General features: G+C 37.1%; 1 protein-coding gene across 34 annotated transcripts in view; it reads right to left on the reverse strand.

Moving 5' to 3' along the window:
• KDM6A (lysine demethylase 6A) overlaps positions 1-13,831 on the reverse strand; it is a 141,507-nt gene that overhangs the window by 56,992 nt on the left and 70,684 nt on the right. For 15 of the 34 annotated variants that reach the window (XR_014946574.1, XR_014946573.1, XM_085548863.1 and 12 more), the window contains 3 exons: positions 12,428-12,548; positions 11,474-11,611; positions 1,222-1,276 (listed from right to left, as the gene is read on the reverse strand). Coding sequence is in view for 27 of the 34 variants with exons in the window: in XM_085548863.1 (XP_085404989.1) it covers positions 1,222-1,276; positions 11,474-11,611; positions 12,428-12,548 (314 nt within the window). In the remaining 7 variants the exon portion in view is untranslated. Of the gene's footprint in view, positions 1-1,221; positions 1,277-2,976; positions 3,971-11,473; positions 11,612-12,427; positions 12,549-13,831 lie in introns of those variants that run through there. The other 19 variants (XM_085548855.1, XM_085548878.1, XM_085548868.1 and 16 more) reach the window with 4 other exon arrangements.

Consider the following 13,831-nt stretch of genomic DNA (forward strand, 5'->3'; position numbering starts at 1 on the left):
GAGAACCTGACAAAGTACTTTTCATGCCCCTTTACTCCTTCCCCCTTTGTTTGCTATACACTGGACTCAACACCACAGGGCAAAGTAGCCCTTACATACAGTTCAACCTCTACATAAATCTCGGGGGCACAGGTGAAGGTGGGGGAGGTGTGAGGATAGCCTTGCAAAAATTCAGAGCTGCAGAGAAAACTGATAAAGTCAGTGAGAAATAGTAGGATAGAGCATGGAATACAGTAAGCAATGATATGGCTGGTAGAAAATAATCAAAATCTATTGACATAGTAAGAATTCTGAAAATAATTTTAGAAAAGTACTGTGCCTGCTCCTGATAAGTGACATAGCCTTGCAAAGGACTCTGTAGCACAGCTGGCCCCTTGATACTGAAGCAACCAGTAGTTTCATCCATGTAAACAAAACCTCTTTATTTACCCCTGCTGACAGAATATTCACAATTCAATCCAGCTTGGAATTGAACAGACATCTAATGCTTCTGAAGCCAGTCTAAGGAGGCAACTTAAGCTCCACAACAAGTACACCATGAAGGCTCAAGAAGAAACAACTTTCTGCACCACCATCTGCCGTGTGATCTCTGAAAGACTCCATGCAATGCAAGAATATACATTTATTCTCACATACAATTTCACTCACTACAAACAAATATATGTAGCACAATCCTTAACAACTTACTGGATATAATGTGTATGACAGATCAAATCATGCTAAAAGATGAAAGTGTTAAAGTACTGACTAATATATAATGGCACCTAATAAAACATTTTTTTTTTTCTCTTTCTCCTTTAATTCCACAGTGTAAAGCTGATACTGAACTCCAGAATGACATTGAGGTGATTGCTGAAAAAATGACAGTTTCAAAATTGGTGGCACCTGGATACAGAGGCCATTAAATGCATGCCATGGCACAAGTACTACATTTATAAATAAATAAGCAAACACTCAAATAGCAAGTTGCCTCTAGAACCTAAGCATTCAGAGCAGTTAATACTGTAAGTCTCTGTTTTCACTTATTTAATTTACTAAAGCAATCTGCAATTCCATTGAATATCTGTCTCAATTTAAAACAGCAGGTTTTGTAGTCTCTCCCTCTCAGTACTTTCTAAATCTGTCTACTTTGACTCTTTCCATTAAAAACAGATACAGCTGTAAGGAAAAAGAAAAAAAATCTACAACAAAATAAATGGAAATACTTAAAAAGTTACTTACTTTCAGCGTTAGACAAAGTGCAGGGGTTGCAGTCAATCAAAGCTAACTGAAAATGCTGAAAAAACAAGGATGAATTGATTTTCAAACAATGTAAGACTTCTGTGGCAAATTACTATGAAAAAATCAATTTCCTACTTAAGAATAAATACTAAATTTTACCATTTGTCTTAAAGAAAGTAATCTTCCATTTCTGCTCAAGAGTGTTTACTAGAGGAAAGTAAAATCTGTTTTGTAAACATATAGCAATGCTTCTAGAAATGCATGTTTGCAAGAGGCATCTCCATAAAATGATTCAGACAGCATCTGGAAGAATGATTGTATCAATGGTCAAAATTGGAAGAACAAGTTTTCTTAATAAGGCAGTTACACTCATAACCCTGTGGAGACCAACATTCAAGCCATAAATTTGTCTATCTAGAAAGCAAAATACTTTTCCTGCAAACAAGTAAACAAGTGATGTAAAGGTTTGTTGCTTTTGGAGTGTTTTTGTTTCTTCTTCTTTTTTTTTAAAGAATTTATCTTATTAAAAAACACTTAAAATGAGTATCTTTGCATTAAAAAATGAGTTCACAAGTTAATTAATTCTTACACTATCTCCCCCCCAAGTGTTAAGACAATGGCAATTAAATACTGTTTATTTTTCATCACTTTTCTTCCACGTATGAAAAATATGTTTTAAAACATCTTCATGATCTAAAATTCCGATAAGCATTTCAATCTTCCATAAAGAAAAATACAAGGAAAGCAGTAAAGTTTATCTAGAAGAAGGCCTGGATGTGACCAATCATGTAACAAGCATCATGTTGACTCACTGACCACTATTTACAGTTATAACCAAGTGTGTTAAAATGGATACACTAAGCATACAAACTCAAGTGCCAATGCCCTCTTCCAAAAACTTCACAGAAAATTCCTATGTGCAGCACAGAATTTGGATTAAGAAATTAATTCACTACAAATTAAGGCCTAGAAGACAAGAACCTAGGAGACAGCATGTAAAATAGTACAGATTATACAGTTATCTGTAAAATACAGTATCAGATGGCTTCTAATGCACAAAATGTTACTGACACTTCAGTATATATTATCCAGTTAGCATGGAATTGACCGTTTAGCTCCCAGTGTTCAAGATGCCAAACAAGGAGGCATCAGGAGCTTGTCAATGCAGCTGGGAAGAAAGAAAAATGCATTGATAATGGGTGTATATGCAACTTGTTTTCCATACTGTCATACTCAAAGCATCTAGATACTATGCAACTTTCCTTATGCTCACAATACTACCATATATGCTATGCCTATGTAACACACATCTGAAAGATTTACAAGAGTTTACCAGACCACGAAATTTCTAAATAATAATAATATTTTTAACAGAATAAAATCATTAGAAAAATATATTGTCCATAGCACAGTATAAGAAAGAAATTCCTCATTAGCTGAGGCATACAGTGGCATAATCTCCTCACTGACTTATGTCAACATGATTTGTAATATACAGCAGCTTTCAGAAAATGAAACAAACTGAAGTCAAATAACCCACATTTATAAATTCTGATGAACATTTTAGCAACATAATTCCCAAGAGTACAGAAAATAAAGATATACATTACTTGCAAAATAACTTTTTAACCTTAGCATAAATTAAATAGCTTGGAAATATTAAATACTAGCTTATTTCTCTGTCTTGCTGCTTGTTTATTTTTTTTTTCCTAGGGTTGAACAGTAAGAGAGAACTTAAAACCTCCCATCACTTACATTGCAATGCTGCTTGTGTGCCTCAGGGACATCCTCTAGTCTGTTACCATAGTGATTCTACTAAGCAGGCAACTCAAAAATAAATAAAAAAAAAGACTAAATAAAAATAAAATGTTCTACACTACATTGCAGCTTTCCTAACCAGAAAAATAACCTAACATAGATCTATATACTTTGGCCTGTACACCGAGTACACCAATCTAAATGATTCAAAACCCATTTTGCACAGATGTGTAAGCCTGTACTGTCGTCAACAATTAATACAAAAAGATAAAGCAGAAAGGAACAGATTTGTTCTCACCTAGCGATGCTATTATAAAAAATCAGTAGATCCAAAAAGAATCGATTGACAATTGCTCTGCAGTAGCTTTGCAGGAGGGCTATTGCAGTGAGATTCACCGGCAGAGAGCAAGCAACCATACACAAAAATCTAACCATTTTAATATTTAAATATGCTGCACAGTAAAAAACAGGATTATTCTCACCAATGCCTACTAAAAAATTAACCTCTTACTTCCACCACACTGTATTTCAAATTTCAAAATCCATATTATAAACATTTTTCTCCATGTAAAAAATTTCTGCTAGCACTGTTTACTATGCCACAAAAAAAAAAAAAAAAGAAAACTGATAATCTGATGCATGTAAGTACAGAAGAATAAACCATCTGCCCTAAACAGTTACAGCAAAGCAATACACAGAAACACAGAACCGCTCGAACCAAAAAGGTTTGAAATGCACATAAACAAGCAAACCTACACCTCTTGCTGGATAAATAATCCATAACCCCCTGGTAAGTATCCAAAAACATTCCAAAAAAAAAAAAAAAGCATGCACTCTAACACATAAAGCTCATCAGCGAAAAGCAGGTCCACTAATTCCAATTGCCAGCCCCCAAAAAATTAAAAATAGTCATCATTTCCAACTTCCATCTCTGCAACAAACAGAAGCAGCTAGCAAACATCTGCACCTCTCTCTCAAATATTGCAGCACTGAAGCTGGCTACTGCTGCGTGAAATAGTTATTATGCAGGAGAGGCCGCTGCAGTTCAGAGACGACATACAATACCTCAAGGCAGACAGCAGTCTATAGAAATTCAAATGCAGAGTAAGAGGATTTACCTAGAAGGCAGTGTTCTGAATGTTAAAAAGTAACAGTCTCTCCTCAAGGGCTGCAACTGAAGTCACAATATACCTTGATTTGGAGTCATCTGCAATTGCACAATTATCTACAGCCTATTCTGTCTCGTCTGGAGTCCTTGATCTGCCTGATTGTAGAAACAATTGCAAAGATAACCTTTTCAAGGATCAGAGGTACAGCAGATTAAAGTTAACTGATGAAAGGTCTAGTAGGAAAATAATTTGGCGAAGATTTAAGCAACTTAATATGTTTTCATTACTAGAATTAAACATACTTCTCCTAGCGCACTCATCCTTCACAATTTCACAGACAAGTCCCCACACTTTTGTTGTTTCATCAATAAACAACAAATGCATTTTCCTCATAGAGCATGATTTTTAAAGTGTTTTGTTTTGTTTTGTTTGTTCATACTGAGTCAGAGACTTCAGAGCAGCAATTCTAAACCCTCCAGCTCTCTAGAAGGGCATTAACAAGCAGAGCAACCCTCAGCTCTGCACCTGTGTAGTAAGCAAGGCAAGCCATCGTTTGAAACCTGACAGCTCTCACAGACTTACCACGAGGGAAAGCTCCATCATGACTCAGCATAACTCTGTCAAGAGATAGCTTTTTCTGCCTATGTGACCTAGGTGCGATGCCTAGGTCCCTCAGAGCAGCCTTTGTTGAGCTAAGTAGGACGCAGAAAGCCTTGCATAATCAGCAGTGGCAGTGTGCCAGGCCTCCATTTGCCAGGCCTGGCTGAAGCTTGGGGAGAGGGTCAGGAGAGGACGCGCTACATGCCCTGCTGCCTCGGCTCACTGCTTGTCTGCATGGGGCTGGAGAGTTCAGGAGGACCTGTCCTGGACAACGAAGGTTTACAGAGCACGAGCACACTGGGACTTCTAACATTCAGACACTGTTACACAGACAAGGCAGGAAGGAACTACTTGAGGACAGGAGAAATGAAGGTGAGAGACGTATGCAAACCATCTAACAGCAACACGTTCAGAAGCTCTGCAAAAACGATTACCAAAGCTGTATTTTCACTAACAGAGAATGCTGAGGTGGAATTTACTGACCAATATCTTACAGAGCACACCACTCACTACATTGTTCATGCACTTTGGCTGTGTGTTTTATCATGTGCACACCACCTGCATTCAGACATCCAGGCCTTGGAGCCCAGGGGCCACCAGCAGGGCAAGGGGTGTCTTATAGCATAATAACAACATTTCAGCATTTCCTCCTCTTTGAAATCATAACATTCCTACAGTTCTGTTATGGGAGAACTGTAAAATGACTTAAAAATCCAAACAAAACTAAGAAAGAGAGAACAAAACAAAGCATGCTGTGGGCAATACACTGTGATGTACCATCAAAGTAAGTTGCACTGGTTACTCTTCCACAGCTGGATTAGTGACATGCTGTGTTAAAAAAGTCCTCTCCATCATACACATACACAAACACCCCAACCGCAGCTATGGGCAGGGCTCCCCCCACCACCAGCTCAGGCTGCCCAGGGCCCCATCCAACCTGGCCTTGAGCACCTCCAGGGATGGGGCACCACAGCTTCTATGGGCAGCTGTGCCTAAAGTCTAACCTAAATCTCCCCTCTTTTAGTTTAAATCAATTTATCCTGGTCATATTACTTTTAGTGCAAAATGTCAGTTTATCTCCTGCTCATAAGCTACCTTCAAGAAATGGAAAGCCACAGTGCGGTCTCCCAGGAAAATCTTTTGCCTAATTTCACCTTGCTTTCCACAGAATGCTTTCCCAGTGAAGTGTTTAAGCATCTAGATATCCACCTTACAATAGCCAAAGCCTTTTGTCTGTTTCATATCTTAGTCATAAATGCCCCTGATTAGTTTATGCTCCAGAGATAAAATTATACATAAGAAATGAAACCTTTCCATAAACACATGTATTTTGACTATCAAACTTCTTTCTTTAATAAGTGGAGATGAATACATAAGGATTCGACATAACATGTTTAAAAAATTACTAATCTAAGCAGGTGTTAAAAACATGAAGGCTACAAAACACCACTTGAAGCCTTTAAAACTAATTCTTGATTTTATAACTACTCTTCCAATTTTTATTGAGCAATAGACATAACAATGTCTGTAACAGCTATACGTTTACATAAAATAACTCTAAAATCAAATAATAATTCATAAAGATATATAGAGAGAAATAAAATCAATTGGGCAAGAGATGGCGTATAGGTACAACTATAAATACATACTTAGAGCTGTTCATCTGTACAGGTATTTCTTTCTCTTTTTAATGTTTCATGCATATTCATTCAAATATGCATTCATGCATATTTTCACAATAAATTCTATTTCTTTAGAAGCCTTTTCCTTACCCTAACATAAGTACAGTGTCTTAACGTTATTAAAAATGAGAATAATTAGGAAAATAATTAAAAGAACTAAAATTGTATTTCAATTGATGGTTTTTAGGCAAGATAAAAGAATCAGCCTGCAGCAAACTACTAAGATAGCTCCTTTGTCTATAAATAGAGGTAAAATTTCTGAAGAGTGGTAAGTCAGGATCAGTGTTTCTATTAAAAGGCAGATATTTGAGAACATGAAAAATTAATTTCTCATTACTCTAAGGGTTTTGTCACTGAGCACAGAACGTACCTGCAATACTTGAAAAGCAAGCAAACGTAATTCCCAAAACACAATATAGGTTCATTTGTCAAAATAACCTGCTTGTGTTCGGGGTCCCTACTGACCACCCATTACAAGACAACAACCCCAAAAAGACACATAAAAGCAAACAAAACTAAAAACCTCATAAAACCAAAACCACATAAAAACTCTCCCACTCATCACGTCCTGTTATCATTCTAATAAAAATGAAAAAGCAAGGTTTCTTCTTCTCTGAAGTAGTATGTCAGCAAATGATGTTAACTGAATTTTACAGTCAAAAGGCTTTAAGGCTTGTCATCATCATCCCCCACCAAAAGCACACAATGCCACTTCAACACAGCAGAACAGAATGAACACCAGATGGAAGACTGGTTCCCCATAGCTGCGGTTTCCAATATAACCCAACTATTAAACTAAATAATATTAAAACTTTAATTTTTCTTTTTTCCTCAGCTTCTCTTTCCTGCAGGTCTCACACAACATACCTAGATCCACCTCTGTGCTTTGCTGGTCTCTAGGTTCAGCTAGATAAGGGCCAAAAGGCAAAGCATCTTATGGATGGGAAGGCTGTATTTTCTGCATCCCAACAGACTTGTTACATACCAGGTCATATGGTGTCTCTTTTGCAGGCACAGTGATCAGATCACCTTGTGAACAGCTTGCAGAGCTCAAACAAATACTTCTGGGGTAACATGTTGAAGAGGCATGTTCTAGAAACTTCTCTGAAACCACTTTCATTCAAGTGTATTTGCTAGCAATTGGTTAAGATTGAAATGTACTTATGAGAGGAACTGAGACACATGCCTAAGATAGGATGAGTAAACATGTATGAAAACAAAGGCTAAAACTGAAAGAATGCATAAATAAAGAGGAAAACTGGAATAAGCATTTGACATGCCAGAAATAATGGAGCACGTGCTCAGGAACTTGTACATTTTTCCAACTCACTAGAAAACTAATAAAAAGATAAACTGCATTCCTAAAGAACTTGATTTATTCTTCTTTTAGCTTATCATGGAACCACCATAGCTAACAAAATTGAAAGCAGTATTCTTGGTGTCATTCATTTCATGAACAAATATGAAGGGGGTAGCTGGGAAATGAATGTGTGAAATGGTTAATGGTAAGGAATATGATATAAACCTTAATATAGGTTTCTGCTATAGCAATAATAAAATCCCTGCACTTCTTCCTCCACCAACACAAACCGATGACTTTGGAATTAATTCTATTTTTCTGATGAATGACACAAATGCAGCATTCACGTATCACTTCTGAAGATAACACTGTCCTAACGGTCAGGTTACAGAATGACAACTTGCCTTTCAACCAGAAGGACTGTACTTTTCCTTTAATGTAATCCTGAAGACCTAGTAGTTGTCAACATCCCCGGTGTTCTTGCCAAAGTTTATAGTAACTGGGCAACAGAGCAGCCAAAGGTTCTCAGAGTAATCTCTAAGTCCTAACTGCGGCAATATTAAAAACATGCAAAAGCAGTAATTGATTTTGAAAAAACACTGAGAGTTGATTTTCTGCTTGTTAAACAGCACTCTAGTAATTATCTTGATCATCAACATCTTAAAGTAGTAAAAATTAATTTTGTGCTTAAATTGCTTACATAAAATATAGATGATTTATGTTAATGGTCTAAAATTGTGGAAAACATGGAATCTATGACCTTCAGATTCCCCATCCTTCCTCCTTTGCCTGGAGACTCTTACTGGCAATGACTCATCTGTTGGCAGTGGTTTATTCTTAGCAATTACAGACTTAGCATGAATGTTTAAATACCATCAAAAATATTATGATATTTTAAAGTACATTAATGCGACGTTGGTACAATTTGTGAAATTCACCGTCAAAAAAGAGTATCAAATGAAAACTTAATTCTACTTTCTGCCTTAGTGTCATTCAGGAAACTCATACTGGACTACAAATTATGTTAGACAGCCTTAGGGAAATGGTCTGTGTTCGTGGCCAGTCATTAGCTGCCTTGATCCTAAAACCCAATGCCACTCCTTAAAATCCTGAATCCTTTTGACAAGGTCCACAAAACAAAACAAAAAAGTACCACCATCACCTATGAAAAAACAAAAAGCCAAAAAAACAAAGACCACAGTCATCTTTCTATTTTGAAAAGATGAGACTTTCAGTCTTGGAAGCAGATATTCTGTGAAAACATCCTTTTGTATTTCTCTTTTTCATTGTATTATCCTCATGCTCGTGCACAATCTCCACCATTTTGTTCTCTTCACTAAGGAATGAATTTGTGCCTTGTGTCTTAGCATTCTTTTAATACAGAGTTCTGACATAAACCTCAACTTTGAGATCAATCTGATGGGCTTTTCAAAAAGCAGGAGCTCATTCCACTTACTCTCAATTTATATACTCTGATGGACGCCTGATTTGCTTCAATGTAGAATAATATGAATCAGTTTCAAGACTCTATATTAAACCTGCAGCAAACTCAAACTGTTCAAGACCAATTGGAGTGCTCCACCGGGTCCTTTTGGTCTTGCTCCTCACTGCTGGTTATTGATTCCCTGCTAAAGATAGCAACTTTCACAGTCAAGGGAGCAAAACAGAAACTCAACCTCAGGTGTTTCAGTTGAGTGTTCCAGAGTAGATTTTCCTGTATCTGTGTATTAGAATGGAACAAACAGCTCTTCCCTCTCCTTCCCATTTGCACACTCCTGTTTTCTGTCATGCATCTATCATAAATCCGTGCAGTCAGGAGCTGAGCTGGTTCAGACCTGAGGTCCACTTCACTCTGCAAATGGAGTCACTAGACTCACTGCAGCAATCAGGATGAGAAAGTGCAAAATGAGACAACCTTTTAGCAAAGGTCTGTAGTTACACTGATTAAAAGAAACTATCCGCAGTGCAAACCTACTCTCATGTTTATTTCATAGTCCTTTTGAAGATCTTTGCCATGCTTCAAGGTAAGCTGTTTTTGTTGCTATTTGTTTTCCTAAGTGCATTAATCACACTGCACATTAAAACAATGGCATCATGATAATTGTGCATTTTAAAAAGGTTAATTCCTTTTCTATTTTAAAAAATATTCTTTGGTGCTTTTCTCACAGTCTCCTTATTGGTGCGCTGAAAGCTAAAACTTTGCTGCATGAAAACTCTCTAAGTATCTGTATGATCTTTTTATTTTGCAAAGAGATAAAATGAAACCTAGTAAACAAACAAATTCTCATAATATCTAAATATTCCATTTTTGAAAATTCATAGCTGTCTGGTAAATTGCCCAGTGACTGGAAAAAGGGAAACATCATTCTAATTTACAAGAAAGGGAGAAAGGAAGACCTACAGGCAGATGAGCCTCACCTCTGTGCCTGGGAAGATCATAAAATAGATCCTCTTGGATGATACGTTAATGCACGTGAGGGATGAACAAGTGATCCAGGACAGCCAGCATGGCTTCACCAAGAGGAATTCATGCCCAGCCAATTTGGTGGCTTTCTATGATGGAGTGATGGTATCGCTGAACAAAGGGAAGGCAATTCATATCATCTGCCTGGTCTTCTGCAAAGCCTTTGACATGTTTTTTACTGACAGTGGTGAGGTGCTGACACAGGCTGCCCAGAGAAACACCTGGAGGTGTTTGAAGCCAGGCTGGATGGGGCCCTGGGCAATCTGATCTAGTGCTTGATCTAGCAGCTGGCAGCCTTACCCATAGCATGGGGGTCGGACCTTAATAATCCTTGAGGTCTCTTCCAAGCCAAGTCATTCTATGATTTTGTGATCCTGTCATTCTTCTGCTAGAAATTCAAATGGAAATGTTCCTTTCACTACTTAATTAAAAGTTAACGCCTAAGTGTTCACACTTCTATTTGACCCTAAGAAGTCTACAAAAACAACAACAAAAAACCTTTGGCACTCCTTTTATCCCCTATGTATTGTAACACATAATACAAAACAAAATTCATGCCCAAGTAAAAGGAAATAGAACCATGCAAAATCCCTCTTCAACACAATGACCCAATTCTACATGCCCTTGCTCTTTCGTCACTTACTACACTGAATCTTCCATATTCCTATGCAACATTGCCCTCCCTAGTTAAAATTCCCAGTTTCGCCTGTTTCTATAGGTGAAAGCTTAGACTATAAATCAAAGCAAAGAAGTGCTTCCTGTTATTACAAAGGGTAAAAGGAAAAAACTGCATAACACTCTACTCCTTCAAATCTTTGATGACGTGTTACTGATAACCACACAAGTAGAAGCTGCAGGAAAACTCAAAAAATGGAAAAATCAAAATGGAAGTAATTCTGCAACACTTTCAGAAGCAAAGAAGTTTTCAGTAATTCTTCAGTAGAGATTAGTTTGCAGAAATATATGTATAAATTACGTTGAATTAGAAATTATAGCATTTTCAACCATACTGATGAACTTCCCAGCATAATATGAAACTCCTTTAAAAACGAAAGATTCCTTTTTCAGAGATACATATACCTATATTTAGTTTCTATGACAGAAAGAACATGGAGATAAAGAGTATTAAGTGGAAGGTGAGATAAAAGAACAAAGGTGTTGAATGGAGGGAGATAAAGTTACATATCACAGGAACTGAAAAAAGGCAAATGGTAAATAATTTAAAATAAAAGAGAAGAAACAAAGTATTGTATCAACACAATTTCTAAATGATTAGTTAGAAATTGTTGCCTTACAATCAGACTCTCGAACAATGAAATATAGGAATTAATTAATGCACCTTTTTATGCACCTCATCATGTCTCACTGCCATGGGCACACACCAATTGCCCATATGGTAGAGCAGCTCACAGCTTTGCAAACCTTTTTTCTCACCCAGAGTCCCCCTTGCAGCCTCGTTTGCCCTCTTCCCTTTATACTATTAGAAAATTAGAAACAATATAAAATATTTGAGAACGTTATTTATATAAAATATAAAAGCTTTCTATTATTAACGATTACTTATTAGCGCATGGTTTACAAATACTTCAGATACAAAACCAGAGATGAATATCTAGAAATCAAAGCTGCTAATTCCTCTCTTCTTTTTTTCTCCAGCTTTCTGTACTCCTTCAGCCTTTCCCCAAGACTTACTGTTTCAGTGAGAGCCCCACAACAAATTTTTCATCCCATTGCATTTAAACTGCTAGAGTACCAGTCCTCATCTTTAATTTTCTGTTTTTTTTTCTGAATACTTCTAGTAACTAACACACCTCAAATCCTATCCTCACTCTGTTTTTAGAGTAACATACTTCATACTTAGGTACTTTTATTTTTAAAGTAAATAGTAGGCAACAGCTATGCATTAAAATGTCTGGTTTTAATTAATCATTGATTGTGTTTTTCCAAAGTGTAGACTCTAGAAAGCAATGCTCATTAGCAAGCACCAGTATGACTGACTGCAGTTCATTTGCTATTCCATACTATAGTCTAGATCAAAGATCTCCAACTGTGGGACTGAACGCATCCCTAGAGGCGTTCACCTTATCCTTAGAGACATTCAAGGCCAGGCTTGATGGGTTCCTGGGCAGTCTGACCTAGTGGCTGGCAGGGGGTGTTGAAACCAGATGATCTCTGAGGTTTCTCCCAGCCCAAGCCATTATGTCACTTTACAATTTACACATTACTTCCAGTTTTAAGACACAACAATACTTACAGTAAACATTAAATTCAATCTGTAAGGACTTAAGCTTACCTTTAAACTGGACTCATAGTCTGTGTTCACTTTGAACATAAGTCCAAGTCGCAAATGAATTTCCTTGGCTCGACAAAAGCTGGGATCAACATAAAGCGCCTCCTGAAATGCTTTAATTGCCCTGAAAGACAGATAAAGATATTATTTTTTACCAAAGTATTACTTTTATAATTGTTATTCATATGATGACTTAAAAGTGAATCAGAAAGAACTGTTACTGAAGAACATACCAACAAAACAGTTTGAATGTTTTTGCTCCATCACTTTTCATTCTTCAAGGACTGGTTAATTTTGCATTTCAGATGTCTTAATACATTTGAAAGTCTAATCTGTTCATTTAGAGAAACTAACTTAATGCCTGAAACACAGTAACATATCTGCTATTTCAGAAAGTATGATTCAGGAATAAGTAACAAAATGAATTCAACTGTAGAAGAATACTGCACACAGTCATCCCTTTCAGAACTAACTCCTTTGCCGGGCTGTTTTGATTGCAGATCACATAGATCCCTGAGAGCAGCAGCAGAATGTTAGGCCTGGAAGATCACACACATCTCATCATACGGCCCCAACCTGCTCCACTTTTAATGCTGTTACTCTTTTTCTTAGCACTGACACCAATGTAGGGACTCACCTAATACCTATTACTCCCTTATATCCCAGTCACCTGGCTCCCTCCAGGAAAAATACATCCTGGACAGCCTGCCACCTTCTGTCGTCATAACTTGCTTTTCATATTCCCATGACAGCTGAAGATTGCTCTGATTCTTTATCCTTATATCCTCTTTATACATGCTTCTGTCCATGTGGGCACAGTGTCAGACAAAACAAAAGCACTACAGACCAGATGAATGTTTGGGAAGAAGTATGACTTTAAACAAGATTGATACAATGTGTTTTGCTTCTCAGGCCAATTGCATAAAATTAGGAACAGCTGAAATGAAGCTAAAAGATAAGAGATTTAAATTGGGAGGAATTCAGAAAGGAGCTAAGACTCATCATATTAGATCTCCCGAGACCAAGTGACTGGATAAAAGACAAGATCCTCACATATACCACAGTCCATACAATGGCAGAAATCAGAAACCTGTCATGCTTAGGGTAGGATTCAAGCACCTATGCCAAGGAGACAGTCTCATTCAGTATGCTCTAGGCAATCAAAATAGGCAAGGCTGGAGGGAGATCTACACACCCTGTGGAGCAGCACATGGATGCTGGACAGAACATACCAGTGTCAGAAGTCATGTTATGATCAGGCAAATTGATTTAACTTCCAATGAAAGCACTGTTATTTACAAGGACAAAAGTTGCAAAGAGAAATTCGATAAATATTTTTCAAAGACTTTGTTAACGAAACACAAAAGTTCATTCTTGAATTCATCAGCAGAAATGCTTCTGGTCTAA

Source organism: Coturnix japonica, chromosome 1 (genome assembly GCF_054131305.1).
Source record: "Coturnix japonica strain WE chromosome 1, WE-NBRP24, whole genome shotgun sequence".
Taxonomy (NCBI): Eukaryota; Metazoa; Chordata; class Aves; order Galliformes; family Phasianidae; genus Coturnix; species Coturnix japonica.